General features: G+C 48.8%; 1 protein-coding gene across 2 annotated transcripts in view; it reads right to left on the reverse strand.

Moving 5' to 3' along the window:
* The window catches only part of VRK2 (VRK serine/threonine kinase 2), a 148222-nt gene extending 121183 nt beyond the window's left edge, over positions 1 to 27039 (reverse strand). The window contains exons 1-5 of one of the 2 annotated variants that reach the window (XM_075339369.1): positions 26960 to 27039; positions 15689 to 15841; positions 14534 to 14589; positions 6730 to 6799; positions 4695 to 4779 (exon numbers count right to left, since the gene is read on the reverse strand). In XM_075339369.1, coding sequence (XP_075195484.1) covers positions 4695 to 4779; positions 6730 to 6799; positions 14534 to 14589; positions 15689 to 15815 — 338 coding nt within the window. In that variant the 5' untranslated portion in view covers positions 15816 to 15841; positions 26960 to 27039. Of the gene's footprint in view, positions 1 to 4694; positions 4780 to 6729; positions 6800 to 14533; positions 14590 to 15688; positions 15842 to 26899 lie in introns of both variants that reach the window. The other variant, XM_075339368.1, reaches the window with a different exon arrangement.
* Positions 27040 to 27240: the final 201 nt, after the last annotated feature.

The following is a 27240-nucleotide window of genomic DNA, read 5'->3' on the forward strand; positions in this document are numbered from 1 at the left end:
CAACAAGACAATGATCCCAAACATAAAGCAAAATCTACTATGGAATGGTTCACAAATAAACGTATCCAGGTGTTAGAATGGCCAAGTCAAAGTCCAGACCTGAATCCAATCGAGAATCTGCGGAAAGAGCTGAAAACTGCTGTTCACAAACACTCTCCATCCAACCTCACTCAGCTCCAGCTATTTGCAAAGGAAGAAGGGGCAAGAATTTCAGTCTCTCGATGTGCAAAACTGATAGAGACATACCCCAAGCGACTTGCAGCTGTAATCGCAGGAAAAGGTGGTGCTACAAAGTATTAACTTAAAGGGGATGAATAATATTGCACACCCCACTTTTCAATTTAATTTGTTCATTTATATAATGCTAATAATTCCACAGCGCTTTACATACATTGGCAACACTCTCCCCATTGAGGCTCACAATCTAGAGTCTTTATCTGTATGTCTTTGGAGTGTGGGAGGAAACCAGAGTACCCGGAGGAAACCCACAAAACACGGGGAGAACATACAAACTCCTCCAGATGGTGTCCTTGGTGGGATTTGAACCCAGGACCCCAGTGCTGCAAGACTGCAGTGCTAACCACTGAGCCACCGAAAATCGATCCATGTATCTAATATATAAAGCTGAGAGTGTGTGTGTGTGTGTGTGTGTGTGTGTGTGTGTGTGTGTGTGTGTGTGTGTGTGTGTGTGTGTCCGCTAAAGGAATCTGCACTGTCGCATTTACAATCATGAAATTTTGTACAGACACCCCATGTGACTCAGGGAACGTCAGACTATGTTTTCACAAGAAAATGTATCCCCGTGCTTTACAGTTACTCTCCAAAAAACCTGCCTCCATTAAAGTGAATGGAGCTGCGAGCTAAAGGTTTATAATAGCAGCTGTGATTGGTTGCTATAGGAACAAAGGACATTCATAGTATAAGAAGCTTATGTGTGAGGTAATAAGATGTCGTGGGGAGATGGATAGAGAGAGAGAGACAGACAGACAGAGACAGGGAAAGAGACAGACAGAGGCAAACAGAGAGAAAGAGAGACAATCAAAGAGAGAGAGAGAGACAGAGAGACAGACCGGGGAAACAGACAGACGGGGAAACAATACAAAAACCAGGATAATTGTGGTATACTCTGCGCTGCTGTACAAAGAAACACTCCAAATAATAAAAGCAATGTGGATGGTTTATTCTACGCGTTTCAAAGTGATATCCCCTCTTCTTCCTCAGGAAAATCCACCGATAAAACGTAATACTTAAAACCGATAAATCTTTTATCAGTGGATTTTCCTGAGGATGAAGAGGGGATATCACTTTGAAACGCGTAGAATAAACCATCCACATTGCTTTTATTTTTTGTAGTGTTTCTTTGTACAGCAGTGCGGAGTATACCACAATTATCCTGGTTTTTGTCTTGTTTCTGCCTTTGGCACGTGGGATCGGCTGCAGCTGTTATATGTGTATACTGGTTGTGAGTCTCACAATCATTCCAGGTGAGCAGTTATTCTATTAAAAAGTCACCATATTTTACACTGGTAAGACCATATTGCGCTCCTTATATCCACAGCTTTTTCCTGTGTAGATGGGGAGACAGACAGACCTGGAACAACACCGACGGGGAAAGGGACTGACAGACAGAGACTGATACAGACAAACAGAGAGACAGACAAAACGAGAGACAGACAAAGAGAGACAGTTACTATCCTGGGCAACACCCGGGTACTACAGCTAAAATATAATATAATAATTTATAAATATATTATATATATATATATATATATATATATATATATATATATATATATATATATATATATATATATATACATATATACAGTGCCTGCAAGTGGTATTCAACCCCCTGCAGATTTAGCAGGTTTACACATTCCGAATTAACTTGGCATTGTGACATTTGGACTGTAGATCAGCCTGGAAGTGTGAAATGCACTGCAGCAAAAAAGAATGTTATTTCTTTTTTTATTTCTTTTTTTTAAATTGTGAAAAGTTTATTCAGAGGGTCATTTATTATTCAACCCCTCAAACCACAAGAATTCTGTTTGGTTCCCCTAAAGTATTAAGAAGTATTTCAGGCACAAAGAACAATGAGCTTCACATGTTTGGATTAATTATCTCTTTTTCCAGCCTTTTCTGACTAATTAAGACCCTCCCCAAACTTGTGAACAGCACTCATACTTGGTCAACATGGGAAAGACAAAAGGAGCATTCCAAGGCCATCAGAGACAAGATCGTGGAGGGTCACAAGGCTGGCAAGGGGTAAAAAAACCCTTTCCAAGGAGTTGGGCCTACCTGTCTCCACTGTTGGGAGCATCATCCGGAAGTGGAAGGCTTATGGAACTACTGTTAGCCTTTCACGGCCTGGACAGCCTTTGAAAGTTTCCACCCGTGTCGAGGCCAGGCTTGTCTGAAGAGTCAAGGCTAACCCAAGGACAACAAGGAAGGAGCTCCGGGAAGATCTCATGGCAGTGGGGACATTGGTTTCAGTCAATACCATAAGTAACGTACTCCACCGCAATGGTTTCCGTTCCAGACGAGCCCGTAAGGTACCTTTACTTTCAAAGCGTCATGTCAAGTCTCGTCTACAGTTTGCTCATGATCACTTGGAGGACTCTGAGACAGACTGGTTCAAGGTTCTCTGGTCTGATGAGACCAAGATCGAGATCTTTGGTGCCAACCACACACGTGACGTTTGGAGACTGGATGGCACTGCATACGACCCCAAGAATACCATCCCTACAGTCAAGCATGGTGGTGGCAGCATCATGCTGTGGGGCTGTTTCTTAGCCAAGGGGCCTGGCCATCTGGTCCGCATCCATGGGAAGATGGATAGCACGGCCTACCTGGAGATTTTGGCCAAGAACCTCCGCTCCTCCATCAAGGATCTTAAGATGGGTCGTCATTTCATCTTCCAACAAGACAACGACCCAAAGCACACAGCCAAGAAAACCAAGGCCTGGTTCAAGAGGGAAAAAAATCAAGGTGTTGCAGTGGCCTAGTCAGTCTCCTGACCTTAACCCAATTGAAAACTTGTGGAAGGAGCTCAAGATTAAAGTCCACATGAGACACCCAAAGAACCTAGATAACTTGGAGAAGATCTGCATGGAGGAGTGGGCCAAGATAACTCCAGAGACCTGTGCTGGCCTGATCAGGTCTTATAAAAGACGATTATTAGCTGTAATTGCAAACAAGGGTTATTACACAAAATATTAAACATAGGGGTTGAATAATAATTGACCCACACTTTTATGTTGAAAATGTATTAAAATGTAACTGAGCAACATAACTTGTTGGTTTGTAAGATTTATGCATCTGTTAATAAATCCTGCTCTTGTTTGAAGTTTGCAGGCTCTAACTTATTTGCATCTTATCAAACCTGCAGGGGGTTGAAGACTACTTGTAGGCACTATATATATATATATATATATATATATATATATATATATATAAATACAGTGCCTACAAGTAGTCTTCAACCCCCTGCAGATTTAGCAGGTTTGATAAGATGCAAATAAGTTAGAGCCTGCAAACTTCAAACAAGAGCAGGATTTATTAACAGATGCATAAATCTTGCACTGTGTATATTTATATATAATATATACCCTCCAAAGATGCCCATATCCTTTAAAACACAGGCAACCTAGCCCCAAGTTGGATGGAAGAATATCAGGATTTTATGGCAAATGTACTTTACACTTTCCCTCCTCTCCAGGCACATTTTGGGTTTTTTTTCATATGTGCAGCATAAACAACTAAAAAGGTTATTGATGAGATATTCTAATCATTTTTGTGTCTTTTGTTTCTGAAACATGGGGACATCATGTTTATATTTTTTTTTCTTTTGTAGATATTGGGAAATTTCTATGGAAAAATAAAGTAAATGTGTGTCTGTTTTCACTTTTTTTTTTTTTCAAGGGAATCTGTGACCAGGTTTTTGCTCCTCCATTTGAGAGCAGTATAATGTAGAGACAGAGACCCTGATTCCAGCGATGTGCCACTTACTGAGCTGTTTGCTGTCATTTCGATAAAATCAATGTTTTCTCTGCTGCAGGTCTAGCAGTTATACAGAGCTCATGAATATGCTGGATCGCCTGCAAATTAATCAGTGATTTTATCAAAACTACACTGCACAGCCGAGTAAGTGACACATTGCTGGAATCAGGATCTCTGCCCCTACATTATGCTGATGAGGTGGCAACAACTTGGTGACAGATTCCCATTAATGATCATAAAGAACCACTAAAATACATTTTAACATGTTCTTTCCGTAGGGATGTAAGTGATGCTAGTAACAGTCAGTTATTTGGATTGTCAGCAACTTGTGGGGTTTTTTTCCATTTTTTTTTCCTTTATTTCACGTATTGACCTTTGTGGGGGGCAGTTCATCATTTAAACATTTAAATACCTTTTTAGAATGCTTTTTTTTTTCCTGTAACTGTCATATTGGATTTCCTTACATTAGGAAACGTCGGCCTCCCGGCTGCATCAGTTGTGTCCAGCTCAGATGTGGCCAGACACAACATTAATGTGAACCAGCCCTAAGCTTTACCTGGAGCTGATCCTCTGTGCAGTGACTAACTGCAGTTTAACCCATTAGTTTTCCGCTGGAATGGACTGGCCCTTATGAATATTACTAGCCACAGATCCATTACAGAAATCGCATTCAGACAGCTTTGCAGCATTCTCACCTTGAATTGTAATTGATTTCTCCGGTTCCCCAGTATCTGGGAATCCCTAAGTAGTCCAGGTTGTGACTATGAATCCATTTTTTAACTGTGAAATGAAATATTACAGAATAATGAAACAATGAAACACAACACCATCCTCACATAGGACAAGGGGTAGGAATATGTTCCTCATGCTAGGTTTATGTGAGCAGGAAAGCAATAACATTTAGTGCCGTCCTTTCACTATTATATTTATTACATTGTGAACAATACCACTATTTCCTAAGTGAGAAAGGCATATAGATCACCACTGAAAACCTCAGATGTCAAATACTGTTAGAAGCCATGTAATATACACACATGTATTGAAAACAATACAAAAAATTATCTGCCAAAATGTAGGCGCATAAATGTTGTATGTTACGTTAAGATTTTGGATAAAGGAAACGTACAATGTCACCGTTAGCCCACCCAATGCATTGCTAGATTTGTTAAATACTAGAGATGAGCAATTTGATTGATACCGCCATGTTTGGCGTCCAGCCCGGTCATCAATGGCAGCCGGTTTTCATGGTCTCCACCCGGCATCCTCAACATGGTAGTACAGCGCATCATATATCTAATATATAAAGGGGTGTGTGTGTGTGTGTGTGTGTGTGTGTGTGTGTGTGTGTGTGTGTGTGTGTGTGTGTGTGTGTGTGTGTGTGTGTCCCCCCGCACCGTCGCATTTACAATCACGAAATGTTGCACAGACACTCCATGTGACTCATGGAACGTCATTGACAATATTTTGCTGGGAAAGTTTGACCCTGCGCTTTAGTTATTCGCCAAAAATCCTGCCTCCGTTAAAGTGAATGGGGCTGCGAGCTGCAGGCAATTAATAGCAACTGTGATTGGTTGCTATAGGAACAAAAGACATTCATAGTATAAGAACCTTATATGTGAGGTAATATGATGTCGGTGGGGAGACAGATAGAAACAGGCAGAAAGACAGACAGACAGACAGACAAAGAGACAGAGGCAGGCAGACACAGACAGGGAAAGAGACAGACAGACAGTCAAAAACACAGACAGACAGAGACAGGGAAAGAGAAAGACAGACAGTCAAAGAGACAGTGGCAGACAGGCACAGGCAGATGGGGAAAGAGACAGGCAGCGACAGGGAAAGAGACAGGCAGAGAGATAGACACAGAGATATAGACACAGACAGACACACAGAGACAGACAGGGAAAGAGACAGACGGAGACAGACAGAGAGAGACTGGTAGAGAGACAGAGACAGTTACTAACCCAGGCAACGCCGGGTACTACAGCTAGTATAAGGTACCGAGGACATCAGACGCAGAAGAGAAGACTAGCAATCATGGAGGACCGGACTGGACTAGGGCCGCACGAATCAACAGTTCATCTCTAACAAAAACCCTATATGTGGTCCTCAGAGATTGGGAGGGGTTGTAGACTCAATTTGGAGAATGCGGCTTTATCAGTCACACGCATGAATAGAGAGTAATGCAATGAATTTTGCACCAATTGCATAATATTACCGTGCTAAGTCATTGGATAGTACATAAGGGGGTTGTCTAGGACTTTGATATTGTTGGCCTATTCTTGGCATAGAAGTCATCAACGGCAGAACGGGAAGGGGATCTGACAACCAGCGCTGCAATTGCTTAGCTGTTTGTAGGCCCCACGATAGCTGGATGTACAGAGACAGAACAGCACAGTAGTCTCCTTTCTCAGGTATTTCGGCTCAGCTCCCATTCACTTAGGAATTGAGATGCAGCACTCAAATGTGGGCACTGAGCAATCTACAGGACGGCAGAGCTCAGGCTCCGTATATGGAGTACATCCAGACATGATAGCAGCTCGTCAGTGGGGGAGTCCAATGTCAGCCCCCCGTCATTCTAATACTGATGACTTATCTCAAGGCCTTCAATATCAGAGTCCTAGGCAAACCATGCAAGATTTACTCACATATTCAGTAAGTAACATTCATTCATGAACCGAACCATGTTAAACCCTCATTAAATTATGTTGCGCAGAACTTGTTACCCACCATCATCTTGTTTTGCTGCTCGTTGGTAAAACTTTAATTCACAAAACAATGGTCCATTTTGGAAATTTTCCTAGAAATAAAAAAATTAAAATAGTTTAACACTTCTCAAACTTTTTCTGGTCAGAACTCAATATCTATCCATTTGGTTGACAAATACACCATGTAGCACACAATATCCACCAATATCTTGTGGCCCGCAGCCCCCTTCAGATGACTGATTTGCAGGCACTGTGCAGAGACAACCTCTGTGCACTGCTATTCTAACTGCAGCCGCTGGCCAATCAGAGGCCAGGACGGGGACCAAGGATGGGCACAATACTCCAGGACGGGGACCAGGATGGGCACAATACTCCAGGACGGGGACCAGGATGGGCACAATACTCCAGGACGGGGACCAGGATGGGCACAATACTCCAGGACGGGGACCAGGATGGGCACAATACTCCAGGACGGGGACCAGGATGGGCACAATACTCCAGGACGGGGACCAGGATGGGCACAATACTCCAGGACGGGGACCAGGATGGGCACAATACTCCAGGACGGGGACCAGGATGGGCACAATACTCCAGGACGGGGACCAGGATGGGCACAATACTCCAGGACGGGGACCAGAATGGGCACATTACTCCAGGACGGGGACAAGAATGGGCACATTACTCCAGGACGGGGACAAGAATGGGCACATTACTCCAGGACGGGGACAAGAATGGGCACATTACTCCAGGACGGGGACAAGAATGGGCACATTACTCCAGGACGGGGACAAGAATGGGCACATTACTCCAGGATGGGGACAAGAATGGGCACATTACTCCAGGATGGGGAACATTACTACAAGAAGAGGAACAGGATGGGAAAATTACTACAAGGTGTTGCCCAAAATTAATTTATGGTGCTAAATGTAAGACAATATTACTTACAAGACAGGTATAAAATGTAAAAAAAAAGAAAAAAAAAAAATTAAATAAATCATGATTTTTTTTATTACTAAATACACATACATATATAAAAAAGCAAAGTGCACAGTTTTTTTTATAATAAACGAGCGAAAAATGTTCAAAAACAGTGATCCAAAAGATGTAGAGAAAAGAAAATGGTACCACTAACATGTCACTTTCTCCTGCAAAGAATGCAGACCCCCAAAGAAGGGAATTTTGTTTACTTACCGTAAATTCCTTTTCTTCTAGCTCCAATTGGGAGACCCAGACAATTGGGTGTATAGCTACTGCCTCCGGAGGCCGCACAAAGTACTACACTTAAAAGTGTAAGGCCCCTCCCCTTCTGGCTATACACCCCCCCGTGGGAGCACGGGTCCTTCAGTTTTAGTGCAAAAGCAAGAAGGAGGAAAGCCAATAACTGTTTCAAAAACAAATTCAATCCGATAAACAATATCGGAGAACGTAAGTTATTAACATGAACAACATGTGCACCCGAAAAACAAATACCCTCAGAAAAACAGGGCGGGTGCTGGGTCTCCCAATTGGAGCTAGAAGAAAAGGAATTTACGGTAAGTAAACAAAATTCCCTTCTTCTTTTTCGCTCCTAATTGGGAGACCCAGACAATTGGGACGTCCAAAAGCAGTCCCTGGGTGGGTAAAATAATACCTCGCGATCGGGCTGTCAGGCAGCCCTTTCTTACAGGTGGGCCACCGCCGCCTGCAGGACTTGTCTACCTAGGCTGGCATCCGCCGAAGCGTAGGTATGCACCTGATAATGCTTGGTGAAAGTGTGCAGACTCGACCAGGTAGCCGCCTGGCACACCTGCTGAGCCGTAGCCTGATGCCGTAATGCCCAGGACGCACCCACGGCTCTGGTAGAATGGGCCTTCAGTCCAGAAGGAGTCGGAAGCCCAGCAGAACGGTAGGCGTGAAGAATTGGTTCCTTGATCCACCGCGCAAGGGTGGATTTGGAAGCTTGCGACCCTTTATGCTGACCAGCGACCAGGATAAAGAGTGCATCCGAACGGCGCAGAGACGCCGTGCGGGAAATGTAGATCCTGAGTGCTCTCACCAGGTCCAACAGATGTAAACCCTTTTCAAAATGGTGAACTGGATGCGGACACAAAGATGGTAAAGTGATATCCTGATTGAGATGAAAGGAAAATACCACCTTGGGAAGAAACTCTGGAATTGGACGCAGTACTACCTTGTCTTGGTGAAACACCAGGAAGGGAGATTTGCAAGATAACGCCGCCAGCTCTGACACTCTCCGAAGAGACGTGACCGCCACCAGAAAAGCCACTTTCTGTGAAAGCCGAGAAAAGGAAATCTCCTTCATAGGCTCGAAAGGTGGCTTCTGGAGAGCAATCAGAACCTTGTTCAGATCCCAGGGTTCCAATGGCCGCCTGTAAGGGGGAATGATATGACAAACCCCTTGCAGGAACATGCGTACCTTAGGAAGTCGCGCCAGGCGCTTCTGAAAGAATACGGATAGCGCAGAGACTAGTCCTTTAAGGGAGCTAAGCGACAAACCTTTTTCCAACCCAGACTGCAGGAAGGAAAGAAAAATAGGTAATGCAAATGGCCAGGGAGAAACTCCCTGAGCAGAGCACCAAGATAAGAATATCTTCCACGTTCTGTGGTAGATCTTGGCGGAGGATGGTTTCCTAGCCTGTCTCATGGTGGCAACAACATCATGAGATAAACCTGAGGTCCCTAGGATCCAGGACTCAATGGCCACACAGTCAGGTTCAGGGCCGCAGAATTCAGATGGAAAAACGGCCCTTGAGACAGCAAGTCTGGACGGCCTGGTAGCGCCCACGGTTGTCCTACCGTGAGATGCCACAGATCCGGGTACCACGACCTCCTTGGCCAGTCTGGAGCGACGAGAATGGCGCAACGGCAGTCGGACCTGATTTTGCGGAGCACTCTGGGCAACAATGCCAGAGGTGGGAACACATAAGGTAGTCGGAACTGCGACCAATCCTGAACTAAGGCGTCTGCCGCCAGAGCTCGGTGATAGTGAGACCGTGCCATGAAAACCGGGACCTTGTTGTTGTGCCGTGACGCCATCAGGTCGACGTCCGGCATCCCCCAGCGGCGACAGATCTCCTGAAACACGTCCGGGTGAAGGGACCATTCCCCTGCGTCCATGCCCTGGCGACTGAGAAAGTCTGCTTCCCAGTTTTCCACGCCTGGGATGTGAACTGCGGATATGGTGGATGCTGTGTTTTCCACCCACGTCAGAATCCGCCGGACTTCTTGAAAGGCTTGTCGACTGCGTGTTCCCCCTTAGTGGTTGATGTACGCCACCGCTGTGGAATTGTCCGACTGAATCCGGATCTGCTTGCCCTCCAGCCACTGTTGGAAGGCTCGCAGAGCAAGATAGACTGCTCTGATTTCCAGAACATTGATCTGAAGGGTGGACTCTCTCTGAGTCCACGTACCCTGAGCCCTGTGGTGAAGAAACACTGCTCCCCACCCTGATAGGCTCGCATCTGTCGTGACCACCGCCCAGGATGGGGGTAGGAACGACTTTCCTTTTGACAATGAGGTGGGAAGAAGCCACCAACGGAGAGAGTCCTTGGTTGCCTGGGAGAGGTAGACATCCCTGTCGAGGGACGTCGACTTCCCGTCCCATTGGCGGAGAATGTCCCATTGTAGAGGGCGCAGATGAAACTGCGCGAAAGGGACTGCTTCCATTGCTGCCACCATCTTCCCTAGGAAATGCATGAGGCGCCTCAAGGAGTGGGACTGGTTCTGCAGGAGAGATTGCACCCCTGTCTGCAGAGAGCACTGCTTGTCCAGTGGAAGCTTCACTATCGCTGAGAGAGTATGAAACTCCATGCCAAGATATGTTAGTGATTGGGTCGGGGTTAGATTTGACTTTGAAAAGTTGATAATCCACCCGAAACTCTGGAGAGTCTTCAGTGCCACGTTCAGGCTGTGTTGGCATGCCTCTTGAGAGGGTGCCTTTATAAGTAGATCGTCCAAATACGGGATCACGGAGTGACCCTGCGAGTGCAGGACAGCTACTACTGCTGCCATGACCTTGGTGAAGACCCGAGGGGCTGTTGCCAGCCCGAAAGGTAACGCTACGAACTGCAGGTGTTCGCTTTCTATAACGAAGCGTAGAAAACGCTGATGCTCTGGCGCAATCGGCACGTGAAGATAAGCATCCTTGATGTCTATTGATGCTAAGAAATCTCCTTGAGACATTGAGGCTATGACGGAGCGGAGAGATTCCATCCGGAACCTCCTGGTTTTTACATGTTTGTTGAGCAACTTTAGATCCAGGACGGGCCGAAAGGACCCGTCCTTCTTTGGCACCACAAACAGATTGGAGTAAAAACCGTGACCTTGTTCCTGAAGAGGAACGGAAGTCACCACTCCTTCCGCCTTTAGAGCGGTCACCGCCTGCAGCAGAGCATCGGCTCGGTCGGGCGGTGGGGAAGTTCTGAAGAAACGAGTTGGAGGACGAGAGACGAATTCTATCCTGTACCCGTGAGACAGAATGTCCCTCACCCAACGGTCTTTGACCTGTGACAGCCAAATGCCGCCAAAGCGGGAGAGCCTGCCACCGACCGAGGATGCGGAGAGAGGAGGCTGAAAGTCATGAGGAAGCCGTCTTGGTAACGGTTCTTCCTGCTGTCTTTTTTGGGCGTGACTGCGTCCGCCAAGCATCTGAGCCTCTCTGATCCTTTTGAGTCCTCTTGGACGAGGAGAATTGGGACCTGCCTGAGCCTCGAAAGGACCGAAAACCAGACTGACCCCTCCTTTGTTGGGGCTTGTTTTGTCTGTGTTGAGGTAAGGATGAGTCCTTACCCTTGGAGTGTTTAATGATTTCATCCAAACGCTCCCCAAACAATCGGTCACGAGAAAAGGGCAAACTGGTTAAGCACTTCTTGGAAGCAGAATCTGCTTTCCATTCTCTCAACCACAGGGCTCTGCGCAAAACCACGGAGTTGGCTGACGCCACCGCCGTACGGCTCGTAGAGTCCAGGACAGCATTAATCGCGTAAGACGCGAATGCAGACATTTGAGAGGTCAATGGTGCCACCTGCGGGGCAGATGTACGTGTGACCGAGTCGACCTGTATAAGCCCAGCTGAAATAGCTTGGAGTGCCCATACGGCTGCGAAAGCTGGCGCCAACGACGCTCCAATAGCTTCATAGATGGATTTCAGCCAGAGCTCCATCTGCCTGTCAGTGGCATCTTTAAGTGCCGCTCCATCTTCTACTGCAACTAAGGATCTAGCTGCAAGCCTCGAGATTGGAGGGTCCACCTTGGGACACTGGGTCCAACCCTTGACCACGTCAGGGGGAAAAGGATAGCGTGTATCTTTAAGCCGTTTAGAAAACCGCTTCTCAGGATAAGCGTGGTGTTTCTGGATTGCATCTCTAAAGTCAGCGTGGTCCAGAAAAGTGCTTAATTTACGCTTGGGATATCTGAAATGGAATTTCTCCTGCTGTGAAGCTGCCTCCTCCTGAGTAGGAGCTGGCGGAGAAATATCTAACATCCTATTGATGGACGCTATAAGATCATTCACTATGGCGTCACCATCCGGTGTATCCAGATTGAGGGCGGACCCAGGATCAGAATCTTGATCAGTTACATCCGCCTCATCACCCATAGATCCGTCCCGCTGGGACCCTGACCAGTGAGACGAAGTTGAGGGCCCCTCATAACGAGCCCGCTTAGGTTGTCTGGGACTGTCGTCCGAGTCAGAATCGTCACCCTGGGGTGCATGTGACACCCCCGGAGCTTGGAAGTGTTCCAGCTGAGGGGGACCAGGGAGCAATGATGCCACAGTGTCCATGGTCTGAGTTACTGGTCTAGACTGCAATGTTTCAAGAATCCTTGACATGGTCATAGACAATCTGTCAGCAAAAGCTGCAAACTCCGTTCCTGTCACCTGGACAGCATTCACAGGTGGTACACCCTGGGTCACGTCCAGCAGAGGCCCCGGCTGTGCAAGTTGCACAGGGGCCGAGCACTGCACACAATGGGGTTCAGTGGAACCTGCCGGTAGAGCAGCCCCACATGCGGTACAGTCAGCATATAATGTCTGTGCCTTGGCACCCTTGCGTTTTGCGGACGACATGCTGTTGCCTCCTTGTAATCTAGGAGGGTATATAGCCGAGAATCACCAGCGACCGTACAGTACAAAGTATTTGCAACACAAAATACTCAGTATACAAACGGCACAAGTGGGGGTGAGCCCTTGAGGGCTGCTTACCGCCCGCTGAACAGCGGGTATGAGGCCGTAGAATCCCGTGTCTGGGTCTCCCCGTCTCCCCTCTGCAGCTCAGCGTGCAGGCAGGAATGGCTGCCGGCGTTCTGTGAAGAGGGGCGGACCGTGGGCGTGCCACAAACAAAGAGCGGGAAACTGCGTCCTACTGTGCCTGGTGTGAGGGCTGGAGTATGTAAAAACGACTCCAGCCCTCAGCGCTGATGCTCTGTACAGCGTCCCGCCCTCCTCCTGACTGGCAGGTGCGGAGGCGGGAACGAACGAACTAGGCCGCAAAAGCCGGGGACTGTAGTAATAAGCGCGGCCGTGATATATGCACGGCCAGCGCGGAAGTCCCCGGCGCACCACAAGTCCCAGCCGCGTCGCAGTCCCAGCGGCCGGCGCGACCGTTCTCCCTGAGTCTACCCACTCAGCTAAGCTGAAGTGAGGAAATGGCACAAGCGCAGCAGCGCTGTTGTCCCCGGCGCACTAACACACCCAGCAATGCTGCGGTGTGCGCGCGTATGCACGGGGACACAGAGTACCTTGACGGAGCAGGGCCATGTCCCTGACGATACTCAGCTCCATATCCAGCGGCTTCTCCAGGGGCTGCGGATGGAGCACGGTCTCTGTGCCTGGAGACCGGTAAAATCCCACTTCGCCCAGAGCCCTAATGGGGATGGGGAAGGAATCAGCATGTGGGCTCCAGCCTCCGTACCCGCAATGGGTACCTCAACCTTAACAAGCACCACCGACAAAAAGTGGGGTGAGAAGGGAGCATGCTGGGGACCCTTGTATGGGTCCTCTTTTCTTCCATCCGACATAGTCAGCAGCTGCTGCTGACTAAACAGTGGAGCTATGCGTGCGTGTCTGACCTCCTTCGCACAAAGCAAAAAACTGAAGGACCCGTGCTCCCACGGGGGGGGTGTATAGCCAGAAGGGGAGGGGCCTTACACTTTTAAGTGTAGTACTTTGTGCGGCCTCCGGAGGCAGTAGCTATACACCCAATTGTCTGGGTCTCCCAATTAGGAGCGAAAAAGAAATATTTTTTTCTATGTGCGGCCCATATACCCAGCAGAGTTTGAGACCCCTGGTTTAAACAGTCTCCCTTTAAAGGACTTCTAACAAAGAAACAGGATATTCAAGGTGAACAACTCTCTAAAGCACCCCTCCAGCTTTTTTTTTTTTTTTTGGGAAGGGGGGTGGGGGGAGGGTTTTACCGCTGGAGAGGTGCTTCTAATTGAAGGTCTCTCCCCCGGTCTTAAATTCACCCTCTGGCGTCATTCCGATCCTACGGTACCATCTTATGACTGACTTCTGAATGGCCGGAAGTCAGAAGTGACTTGACAAGCTCTCAATGCACCTCTGAGGGCCAGAATGAGGCTGTCATAGATTTGTATTGAGTTGTGACCTCTGATGCATTCCATGAAACACTGGAGTTGCCAGCAGGTCACAATCGCCGGAGATCAGGAGCGACGGTGAAAACAGATGAAGACACCAGAGGGCGAGTATAAGACAGGGACTTAGATTTAAAAAAAAAAAAAAAAAAAAAAAAAAGGGTGGATTGGAACTAAGAAAAAAAACTAAAAAAAAAAAGAAAAAACCACAACACATGACAACCATGACAAATTACCACTTTAATGACATAAGTAGCCTCTTCGGAAACGGGCACGTCACAATCTGGGGATGCTGAAAAACAAGAATATACTGCATATCAGTATATGCTGCCCCAAAGATGGACGCGCACTGCACCAATATAGATCCCCCCCTATTCACAGTATGCAACTCTACTACTTTCTAGGGTACGGGCAATATGTCTCTGACGACAAGGTTCGTGCATCACAGGCATAATATGGTCCCACAGAAAATGCAAGAGGAGCTGAACTTTAGTATCAAACACAGCCAATGTACAAGACTGTAAACTATGAAGCGGACACACCCCACCATACAACTGATCTGGGGGTGGTCACATTGGTGGCGGTGTGTCCACTCACAAGAGCTGAGCTCAGTGCTCTGATGTGGGGGCCCGTTATACTCCAGGACAACAGGCATGAAGGCATTGAGGAGACATGTGATCCACAGTACCTTCCAGTTTCTTTTCCTGGCAGCTCTTGCATTACATAACACTGACACATTAGCAAGTTAAAAGGGAATCTGTCACTAGATTTGGGGCCTATAACCTGCGGCCACCACCAGTGGGCTCTTATATACAGCACATTCTAACATACTGTATATAAGAGCCCAGGCCGCTGTGTAGAAACATAAAAATTATTTTATAATACTCACTTAAATGGTCGGTACGGTGCAGATGGGTCAGATGGGTGTCTCCGTTCTCCGGGTGTGGCGCCTCCTCTTTCGGCCATCTTTGTCCTCCTTCTTCTGAAGCCTGGGTGCATGATGCGTCCTACGTCATGCGCACGCGCCGGCATTGAGGTCCTGCGCAGGCGCACTACAATACTTTGGCCTGCCCTGCTCAGGGCAGATCAAAGTGCGCATGCGCAGGACTTCAATGCCGGCATGTAGGACACGTCATGCACCAGGCTTCAGAAGAAGGACGACAAAAATGGTCGAAAGAGGAGGCGCCGCACCCGGTAAACGGAGACACCCATCTGACTCACACCGACCATTTAGGTGAGTATTATAAAGCCATTTTTACGTTCTACACAGCGGCCTGGGCTCTTATATACAGAATGTTAGAATGCTTTATATAAGAGCCCAATGGTGGTGGCCACAGCTTATAGTCACCAAATCTGGTGACAGGGTCCCTTTAAGCAAAGCACACTATTACCCAGATATATTAAGCCGAATCCTCCTTGGCCAAGCTTTCTGCCCAGCCTCCAGGACTTTTTGCATGTGTCTGTTACGATGAACCCTTCCGGTAGAGGAGCGGGAAGTTTGCTTCTTCTTACAGGCATTTTTTGGGGGTTTTTTCCTTGAAAATCTGAAGGCACATAATTGTAATGAAGAATTAACAGGTGTCAATAGCAATATTTCCATTCACAGCTAACGGAAAATAAAAAAGCCCCTTCTATTCCCTCATTAACAGCCGGAATGCCTGGTACAGATTATTGGCGCATTACAGCCTCCCTGTCCTCCTATTACGTGGGATATTTCAATAAAGCACATTTATATAAAGGCTCTTCAAGTGCCGACTTCATTTTCTTTCTCCATCTAAACCGTCCGATGTATAACTACTTTACTGAAACAATATCGTATTCTACAAAGAGCTGAACTCTAAAACCAGGGCTGGAAAGGGCAGTCAATGGCCGGGCCGCTCCGCATCTTATTCCTCGAGTCCTACTCTAGTTGGAGTAAGAGTGGCGCGATCGGATCTACACAAGATTGAATATTGATCTCAACTGTAAGACGGCGGCTGTAAAATGTCACCGGGACACACAAAGGGTGCATTTAACAACAAGCCGGCCACATTGCTAGACAGCATTCCTGTGCCTTGGACTGAGTGCGGACACGGTACGTCTGATATGGCACAGTGACGCTCGGATTGGCAGTGTTCGGTGACCGAAACCCACCACAGGCCTTACAACAAGGGGGCAAAAGTGATGAAAGTCTATGAGATCCACACTACTAAAACACAATGTACGACTTAAGTAAAAGACGACAACGTACCCACTGAACAGGGACATATCGGCAATAAGACCGGGGGGGCAGCACTCACAGCCAGCTTTGTGCAGACCCTCGGAGCAGATCTATCACCCCATCTGTGGCCGAGGAAAGCTCAGCCCCCGTGTCTCCTCAAACCTTATTTACCCTCTTATTTGGTGGTTGGACATGCCCTCTACAACTAAACAACACTTACTTAAACCCCTTAACCCCCGGGCGATTCTCCGTTTTTTGGGGGGTTTTTGCTCCCCTTTTCCAAGAGCTGTAATTTTTTTATTTATGGGTCAATCTTGCCATATTAAGGCCCATTTAGACACAACAATATCGCTAACGAGATATCGTCGGGGTCACGGTGTTGGTGACGCACATCCGGCCTCGTTAGCGATGTCGTTGTGTGTTACACCTTTCACCGATCAGTAACGATCGCAAAAAGGTGTCAAATCGTTTGTCGTGTACACGTCGTTCATTTTTAAAAAAAATCGTTCCTTGTTTGGATCGCAGGTTGTTTGTCGTTCCTGAGGCAGCACACATCGCTGTGTGTGACACCGCAGGAACGAGGAACTACATCGTACCTGCGGCCGCCGGCAATGAGGAAGGAAGGAGGTGGGCGGGATGTTCCGGCCGCTCATCTCCGCCCCTCCGCTTCTATTGGGCGGCCGCTTAGTGACGCCGCACGAACCTCCCCCTTAAAGGAGAGATTGTTCGGTGGCCACAGCGACGTCGTTGAACAGGTAATTGTGTGTGACGCTGCTGTAGCGATATTGTTCGCTACGGCAGCGATCACCTCGTGACGCGCCACCGACGTGGGCAGGTGCTATCGCTCGCGACATCGCTAGCGATGTCGCAGCGTGTAAAGCCCGCTTTAGGGCTTATTTTTTGCAAAACGAGTTGTACAATGAAATTAAACCATAAGTTTTACCATATAGTGTACTGGAAATCGGCAAGTGAGGTGAAAAATGTAAAAGGTAAAAAGTGTGATTGCGCTATTGTTTGGGGGTTATTTTATTTACCGCGTTCACTATATGATAAAACTGATGTGTGGATATGATGCCTCAGGTCAGCGCGAGTTCGTAGACACCAAACTTGTATAGGTTTACTTTTATCTAAGGGGTTAAAAAAAAAATATAAATTTGTCCAAAAACAGTGGTGCACTTTTTGTGCCATTTTCCGAAACCCGTAGCGTTCTCATTTTTGGGATCTATGGCTCAGTGACTGCTTATATTTTGTGTCTTGAGATGACATTTTAATGGCACCATTAAAACAAATTAAGGGAAGAGCTTAAATGTGTAGATTGGGACAAAGTCATGGTAACTGGGGATACCGAACATAAATGGGGTAAGTTTAAGGATATACTACTAGAGTCCTGTAAAAAACGTATACCCAGTGGTAATAAAATGTCCAGGAATAAAAAGAAACCACTATGGATAAATAAGACTGTACAAAGTATAATAAAACAAAAACAAAGGGCATTTAAAATCTTAAAGGCTGAGAATACAGAAATAGCATTGCAGGAGTATAAAGATATCAATAGGAAATGTAAAAAAGAAATCAAACAAGCAAAATTAGCTACTGAAACAAAAATCGCCAATGACATTAAAATAAATCCCAAAATCTTTTATAAATACATTAATGCCAAAAGGAAAACAAAGGATAGTATCGGCCCCTTAAAATATAATAACAAGTTAGTTATAGAGGACAAACAAAAGACTGAGATATTAAATAGGCATTTCTCATCTGTATTCACCAAGGAACTGACTGTACCAGGGATCATTCACCAAGTGAAAAATCAAAGTCCACCACCCGATATAATTAATTTAACACAAGATGAAGTACGCCTACGTCTGAGTAAATTAAACATTGACAAATCCCCAGGGCCAGATGGCATTCATCCACGAATATTGAGGGAATTGAGCTCCGTAATCGACAGACCGCTGTATCTCATCTTTTTAAACTCACTTGTAACAGGGTTGGTGCCTCAGGATTGGAGGATTGCTGATGTGGTACCGATATTTAAGAAAGGTAAGAGGGTAGATCCAGGCAACTACCGTCCAGTAAGCCTGACATCAGTAGTATGCAAAGTTTTTGAGGGCATTTTAAGGGATGACATGCAAAAATATATTGCAGAAAATAATATGATAACTGACAAACAGCATGGATTCATGAAAGATAAGTCGTGTCTAACCAACCTGTTGTGGTTCTATGAGGGGGTAAGTTCAAACCTGGATATTGGTAATGCAGCTGATGTGATTTATTTGGACTTTGCAAAGGCATTTGATACTGTACCACATAATAGCCTTATACTAAAGCTCCAGAAGCAAGGACTAGGGGACACAATATGCAACTGGGTAAGGAATTGGCTAAAAGATAGGAAACAAAGAGTAGTCATAAATGGTACATTCTCTAAATGGGCTATAGTCAACAGTGGGGTGCCGCAGGGATCTGTGCTTGGACCGATTCTTTTTACTCTCTTTATTAATGACCTTGTGGATGGGATTGATAGTACAGTGTCAGTCTTTGCCGATGACACCAAACTATGTAGAATATTAAAAACTGACCTGGATAGTACAATATTACACAAAGATCTGGATAAGATGTCAGAATGGGCAGATACTTGGCAAATGAGATTTAATGTTGATAAATGTAAAGTAATCCACCTAGGACGGAGTAATCCTATAGCTGCATATACATTAAATGGAAGTAAACTCGGGACTACAGAACAGGAGAAGGACTTGGGTATTGTCATTACAAATAAGCTGAGCAGCAGCACTCAATGTCAAGCAGCAGCTGCTAAAGCAAACAAGATTCTAGGGTGTATAAAAAGAGAGATTAGATCCCGTGATCCCAACGTATTGTTACCCCTCTATAAATCACTTGTAAGGCCACATCTGGAATACGGGATCCAGTTTTGGGCTCCACATTTTAAAAAGGACATTCAGAAGTTAGAGTCAGTTCAAAGGCGGGCAACTAGACTACTACAAGGAATGGACCTCCCATATGATGACAGGTTGAAAAAGTTAGATATGTTTAGCTTAGAAAAAAGATGTCTCATAGGAGATCTCATTTATATGTATAAATACATGTGTGGTCAATATAAAGGACTGGCACATGACTTATTTCTTCCAAAGACAGTACTAAGGACCAGGGGGCACTCACTGCGAGTGGAAGAAAAGCGATTCCAACAGCTAAATAGGAAAGGGTTCTTTACAGTTAGAGCAGTCAGACTGTGGAATGCCCTACCACAAGAGGTAGTAATGGCAGATACTATAACAGCTTTTAAAAAAGGGCTGGATGATTTCCTCACTACACACAACATTGTTGGTTATAAATGACTTAGTGACCAAATGTAGAACTGGTGGAGGAAGGTTGAACTAGATGGACCTAGGTCTTTTTTCAACCTAAGTAACTATGTAACTATGTAATTATTATGCAGAAGCTTTTTATCACCTGTTATTGCATTTTGCGCAAAATTTGCTACAACCAAAAAAAGGTAATTTTAGCGTTTGGAATTTTTTTTTGCTGCTGCGCCGTTTACTGATTAGATTAATTGATTGATTGATTTTATAATTTCATACATCGGGCATTTCTGGAAACGGCGATACCAAATATGTGTATAGATTTTATTTTTTTAGCCCTTTAATTTTCAATGGGGTGAATGGGGGGTGATTTGAACATTTAGGTTTTTTTTACTTTTTATTTTATTTCCCTATATCCCCTAGGGGACTATATATATATAAGGACCAGCAGTGCAGCACTGATTCACCGATTCATTTCTCCTGATCAGAGCGATGCAGAAATGCTGCTTTCTTGTTACAGACAGCTCTGTCAGTCTTAACAGGAACTACATGAGCATAGTGATAGGAGTCATCACATGACCCTGTGCTACCATGGTAACCATCGGCTCCCTGTGATCGCCTCATTGGGCCTACAATGGTGGCAGGGAAATGTGCGTTCTCCGCTGCAGAGCTGGAAATCGCGGTGTCACATTTTGACAGCGCGATTTAAGGGGTAAACAGGTGCGGGTGGATCGCAAATCCACCTGCGCAGCTGTCACGCCCTGGCAAAACCAGATTGTCACAGAGACTGCACAAATCTTCCAGGTGCAGGACTCAATCCTTCTTGGCATACCAACCAAACCCACACCCAGGTACACAACATCATCCAGCAAGGCCTAATCACCCCCCATGACAATAGGGACACACCAGTGGGCGGGGCCAAGCGGATGGTGACTCCACCTAGGGGTCCTAAGGTGTTCTGGGAGGGAACAAGACAGTCGAGTTTGGAGAAAGGAAGTGAGAGGAGTGTGGAGTAACAGGGTAGTTAGGGGTTGGAGCCTCTGGACTACCGGACTACTAACTAGGTGGCAGTCGGCAGACAGGGCCATAGGCGACGGAGATCCGGTCGCGGGAGACCTTAAGTGGACCTGGGCAGGGTTGTAGCCCGCCGGTGCCGACAGCGGGAATCCGGTCCGGTGGCCGTGCACAGTCAGGGTCCCTGGACCCTAGGGCGAGGACTGCTTCAAGTCCCTTGTCAATTAGCCAGCCGGGGACAAGATTCCACGTTTTGTCCCACCAGCAAGCCCAGAGAGCGAGACGGAAGCCCAACGTGGGGGATAGGGCTCCGCAATTGCCTGCAAATATCCCACGGATCAGATCTCGCAGGCCACAGCTCCCAAAACATAGAATCATCGGGAGTGGACTTCCCCGTTCCAAGCGGAGTAGTCAAACTAAGAACACAAACATTAAGTGCAGGAGGAAGAGACCCCTGTTTGCTGTACCAGGGTGTGGGATCCGAATACACTCGCCGGAGGTCACCGGTCACTGGCAATTTGGTTTACCACTTGGACTTTGTGTGAATTCCACCAGAACTGTGAGTACACCAATACCACCCGGTCCGGTCCTGCAGATTACACTCCGCTGCATCCTTCCCCGTACACCTGGGCCCCGGGACAACACCTCCCCTACCCTTGGAAGGGATAACCTGCTGCGCCGCTCCATCAGCCCCGGGCGCCCCATACCAAGGCAGCGGCGGTGTCACCAACCATCACCGCGACCCACGGGTGGAGTCACTGACAAACTCTTCCCCTGTAAATATCCCTTTTCTTTTATTGTTGTGGGCGGCTGCGCGAGCCCCGTATCCGGCTGCCACTCGAGCCACAGCCACGATCCCGGATCCGAGTGCCTCGGGTAGCCTCCCCTACCGTGGACAGTCACCCCTGCCCGCAACACAGCACACATGTCTGCTGTTCAAATCAGCAGACATGTGAGGGATTCGGATTCACCACCAGCACACCGCAGCAGCCAGCGGTGATCACCCCTTCATGATTTAGGACGTACAGTTACGTCCTATCCTAGGTCGTGAAGGGGTTAAAGGGAATCTGTCAGCATGTGTTTGCTATGTAAGCTGAAGCCAGCATGCTGCAAGAGTTTACCCAGAAAGTTAAGGGAAGCCTGTTGTGTCACAGTCCAATCTTTTGTTTACAGTATTTGCTGTCTGTTTAAGCAACAGGATCCTTATCATTACAAGACTACAAACTCACATGCAGAGAAGTCCGACACGCCCTCTCCTACTCCCCCTAATAGGGAGAGAGGGGGCTTTACTGTGCCTAACAGTCACAGTAGAGCCCCTTCTCCCACCCCCCCCTAAGGCCTAAGCCACACGGCGAGAAAATCGGTGCGAGTGGAGTGAGATAAAACATTGCATTCCACTCGGACCAATTTTAGCCTGTGTGTCAGCGCACATGGGCGATTATTTTCTCAGCCCTGATCGGACCAAGAAAACAATCGCAGCATGCTGTGGGTGTAATGCGAGACTCTTTTTCTCTCGCACCCATTCAACTGAATGGGGCGAGAGAAAAATTGCACTGCACGCACTGTACACCGGTGTTCCACGCGTGCAGAGCGAGAATCGCAATATCCGGCTACGGAGGAGAGAGGGAGAAAAATCCCTCCCGCCCCTCCTGAGAGCTGGCCCGCTCCCCGCAGCTGAGGTCCGCTCGCACAGTCGCAGGGATACTAGCATGACACTCGGCTCTGCTGTACTGCCAGCGATAGCCGAGTGTCATGCGAGCATCGCACTAGTGCCCCGTGTGGCCCCGGCCTAATAGTCACAGCAGAGGCCACTATAAGGCTCCCCCAATAGTCACAGTAGAGCCCCTTCTCTTACTCCCCCCTAAAGCCCTGTGCACACAATGCGGACTTACAGCGGATTTTGCTGTGGATTTGCTGCAGAAAATGTGTAACATTTCTGCAGTCATTCCCTAGCAAAACCCATGGGTTTTAAAAAATGCTGTGCGCACACTGCGCTTTTTTATACCCGTGGATTTTCCGCTGCGGATGTGTATGTCACTTCTTTTCCGCAGGTACCTGTGGTTTTTGCCATAGATAATGGTAAAAACCCGCGGGGACCAACTTGTAGAAAATCCACAGTAAATCACGGCAAAACCACAGGCGCAGGATTCTTTCAGAGGGTCCGTTTTTTTCTAAAGAAAAAAATCACTTTCTAGTGCGCACATGGCCCAATAGACACAGCAGAGCCCCTTCTACCACACCCCCTAGTAGTCACTGTAGAGCCCCCTCTCCCAGTCCCCCTAATAGTCACTGCAGAGCCCCCTCTCCCTAATAGTCACTGTAGCGCCCCCTCTCCCAGTCCCCCTAATAGTCACTGCAGAGCCCCCTCTCCCTAATAGTCACTGTAGTGCCCCCTCTCCCAGTCCCCCTAATAGTCACTGTAGCGCCCCCTCTCCCAGTCCCCCTAATAGTCACTGTAGCGCCCCCTCTCCCAGTCCCCCTAATAGTCACTGTAGCGCCCCCTCTCCCACTAATAGTCACTGTACAGCCCCCTCTCCCCCTAATAGTCACTGTACAGCCCCCTCTCCTCCTAATAGTCACTGTACAGCCCCCTCTCCCCCTAATAGTCACTGTACAGCCCCCTCTCCCCCTAATAGTCACTGCAGAGCCCCCTCTCCCAGTCCCCCTAATAGTCACTGCAGAGCTCCCTCTCCCAGTCCATCTAATAGTCACTGCAGAGCCCCCTCTCCCAGTCCCCCTAATAGTCACTGCAGAGCCCCCTCTCCCAGTCCACCTAATAGTCACTGCAGAGCCCCCTCTCCCAGTCCACCTAATAGTCACTGCAGAGCCCCCTCTCCCAGTCCCCCTAATAGTCACTGCAGAGCCCCCTCTCCCAGTCCACCTAATAGTCACTGCAGAGCCCCCTCTCCCAGTCCACCTAATAGTCACTGCAGAGCCCCCTCTCCCAGTCCACCTAATAGTCACTGCAGAGCCCCCTCTCCCAGTCCACCTAATAGTCACTGCAGAGCCCCCTCTCCCAGTCCCCCTAATAGTCACTGCAGAGCCCCCTCTCCCAGTCCCCCTAATAGTCACTGCAGAGCCCCCTCTCCCAGTCCCCCTAATAGTCACTGCAGAGCCCCCTCTCCCAGTCCCCCTAATAGTCACTGCAGAGCCCCCTCTCCCAGTCCCCATTAATAGTCACTGCAGAGCCCCCTCTCCCAGTCTCCCTAATAGTCACTGCAGAGCCCCCTCTCCCAGTCCCCCTAATAGTCACTGCAGAGCCCCCTCTCCCAGTCCCCATTAATAGTCACTGCAGAGCCCCGTCTCCCAGTCCCCCCTAATAGTCACTGTACAGCCCCCTCTCCCAGTCCCCCCTAATAGTCACTGTACAGCCCCCTCTCCCAGTCCCCCCTAATAGTCACTGTACAGCCCCCTCTCCCAGTCCCCCCTAATAGTCACTGTACAGCCCCCTCTCCCAGTCCCCCCTAATAGTCACTGAACAGCCCCCTCTCCCAGTCCCCCCTAATAGTCACTGTACAGCCCCCTCTCCCAGTCCCCCTATTAGTCACTGTACAGCCCCCTCTCCCAGTCCCCCTATTAGTCACTGCAGACCCCTTCTCCCAGTCCCCCTAATAGTCACTGCAGAGCCCCCTCTCCCAGTCCCCCTAATAGTCACTGCAGAGCCCCCTCTCCCAGTCCCCCTAATAGTCACTGCAGAGCCCCCTCTCCCAGTCCCCCTAATAGTCACTGCAGAGCCCCCTCTCCCAGTCCCCCTAATAGTCACTGCAGAGCCCCCTCTCCCAGTCCCCCTAATAGTCACTGCAGAGCCCCCTCTCCCAGTCCCCCTAATAGTCACTGCAGAGCCCCCTCTCCCTAATAGTCACTGCAGAGCCCCCTCTCCCAGTCTCCCTAATAGTCACTGCAGAGCCCCCTCTCCCAGTCTCCCTAATAGTCACTGCAGAGCCCCGTCTCCCAGTCCCCCCTAATAGTCACTGCAGAGCCCCCTCTCCCAGTCCCCCTAATAGTCACTGCAGAGCCCCCTCTCCCTAATAGTCACTGCAGAGCCCCCTCTCCCAGTCTCCCTAATAGTCACTGCAGAGCCCCCTCTCCCAGTCTCCCTAATAGTCACTGCAGAGCCCCCTCTCCCAGTCTCCCTAATAGTCACTGCAGAGCCCCGTCTCCCTAATAGTCACTGCAGAGCCCCGTCTCCCAGTCCCCCTAATAGTCACTGCAGAGCCCCCTCTCCCTAATAGTCACTGCAGAGCCCCCTCTCCCAGTCTCCCTAATAGTCACTGCAGAGCCCCCTCTCCCAGTCCCCCTAATAGTCACTGCAGAGCCCCCTCTCCCTAATAGTCACTGCAGAGCCCCCTCTCCCAGTCTCCCTAATAGTCACTGCAGAGCCCCGTCTCCCAGTCCCCCCTAATAGTCACTGCAGAGCCCCGTCTCCCAGTCCCCCCTAATAGTCACTGTACAGCCCCCTCTCCCAGTCCCCCCTAATAGTCACTGTACAGCCCCCTCTCCCAGTCCCCCCTAATAGTCACTGTACAGCCCCCTCTCCCAGTCCCCTCTAATAGTCACTGTACAGCCCCCTCTCCCAGTCCCCCCTAATAGTCACTGAACAGCCCACTCTCCCAGTCCCCCCTAATAGTCACTGTACAGCCCCCTCTCCCAGTCCCCCTATTAGTCACTGTACAGCCCCCTCTCCCAGTCCCCCTATTAGTCACTGCAGACCCCTTCTCCCAGTCCCCCTAATAGTCACTGCAGAGCCCCCTCTCCCAGTCCCCCTAATAGTCACTGCAGAGCCCCCTCTCCCAGTCCCCCTAATAGTCACTGCAGAGCCCCCTCTCCCTAATAGTCACTGCAGAGCCCCCTCTCCCAGTCTCCCTAATAGTCACTGCAGAGCCCCCTCTCCCAGTCCCCCTAATAGTCACTGCAGAGCCCCCTCTCCCAGCCCCCCTAATAGTCACTGCAGAGCCCCCTCTCCCAGTCCCCTAATAGTCACTGCAGAGCCCCCTCTCCCAGTCCCCTAATAGTCACTGCAGAGCCCCCTCTCCCAGCCCCCCTAATAGTCACTGCAGAGCCCCCTCTCCCAGTCCCCTAATAGTCACTGCAGAGCCCCCTCTCCCAGTCCCCCTAATAGTCACTGCAGAGCCCCCTCTCCCAGTCCCCCCTAATAGTCACTGTACAGCCCCCTCTCCCAGTCCCCCTATTAGTCACTGTACAGCCCCCTCTCCCAGTCCCCCTATTAGTCACTGCAGACCCCTTCTCCCAGTCCCCCTAATAGTCACTGCAGAGCCCCCTCTCCCAGTCCCCCTAATAGTCACTGCAGAGCCCCCTCTCCCAGTCCCCCTAATAGTCACTGCAGAGCCCCCTCTCCCAGTCCCCCTAATAGTCACTGCAGAGCCCCCTCTCCCAGTCCCCCTAATAGTCACTGCAGAGCCCCCTCTCCCTAATAGTTACTGCAGAGCCCCCTCTCCCTAATAGTCACTGCAGAGCCCCCTCTCCCTAATAGTCACTGCAGAGCCCCCTCTCCCAGTCTCCCTAATAGTCACTGCAGAGCCCCCTCTCCCAGTCCCCCTAATAGTCACTGCAGAGCCCCCTCTCCCAGCCCCCCTAATAGTCACTGCAGAGCCCCCTCTCCCAGTCCCCTAATAGTCACTGCAGAGCCCCCTCTCCCAGTCCCCTAATAGTCACTGCAGAGCCCCCTCTCCCAGCCCCCCTAATAGTCACTGCAGAGCCCCCTCTCCCAGTCCCCTAATAGTCACTGCAGAGCCCCCTCTCCCAGTCCCCTAATAGTCACTGCAGAGCCCCCTCTCCCAGTCCCCCTAATAGTCACTGCAGAGCCCCCTCTCCCAGTCCCCCCTAATAGTCACTGTACAGCCCCCTCTCCCAGTCCCCCTAATAGTCACTGCAGAGCCCCCTCTCCCAGTCTCCCTAATAGTCACTGTACAGCCCCCTCTCCCAGTCCCCCATGTAGCAGGAGCCTCTCTGACAGCGCAGGCAGAGCCCCGGACACATAACCGGAGAGCTCACACTGCTCTGCACACGTCTGATCTCTCCGGACTGAGGACGGCGGGACCTTCATTACTTACGCCGGTGTCCCCCCGTCCCTGTGCAGGCCTCCGGTGCAGCGCCGGGCGACGTCTACTTACAATTATAACTTTTATTTTATGAAATTAGGGGAACTCCACTGAGTCACGTGACCGCTGTCAGGCACCATCAGCAAATACCCGCACCCGTGCGAGGGAGACAGAGGGAGCGTCTGCAAAGTTCTGAGCTCTCCGGGCGGGGAATTCTCCAGCGAGAAGTAGGGAACTGTGCCTGTATGAGCTGACTGTGCCTGTATGAGCTGACTGTGCCTGTATGAGCTGACTGTGCCTGTATGAGCTGACTGTGCCTGTATGAGCTGACTGTGCCTGTATGAGCTGACTGT

This window comes from Anomaloglossus baeobatrachus, chromosome 3 (genome assembly GCF_048569485.1).
Source record: "Anomaloglossus baeobatrachus isolate aAnoBae1 chromosome 3, aAnoBae1.hap1, whole genome shotgun sequence".
In the NCBI taxonomy this organism is placed as follows: Eukaryota; Metazoa; Chordata; class Amphibia; order Anura; family Aromobatidae; genus Anomaloglossus; species Anomaloglossus baeobatrachus.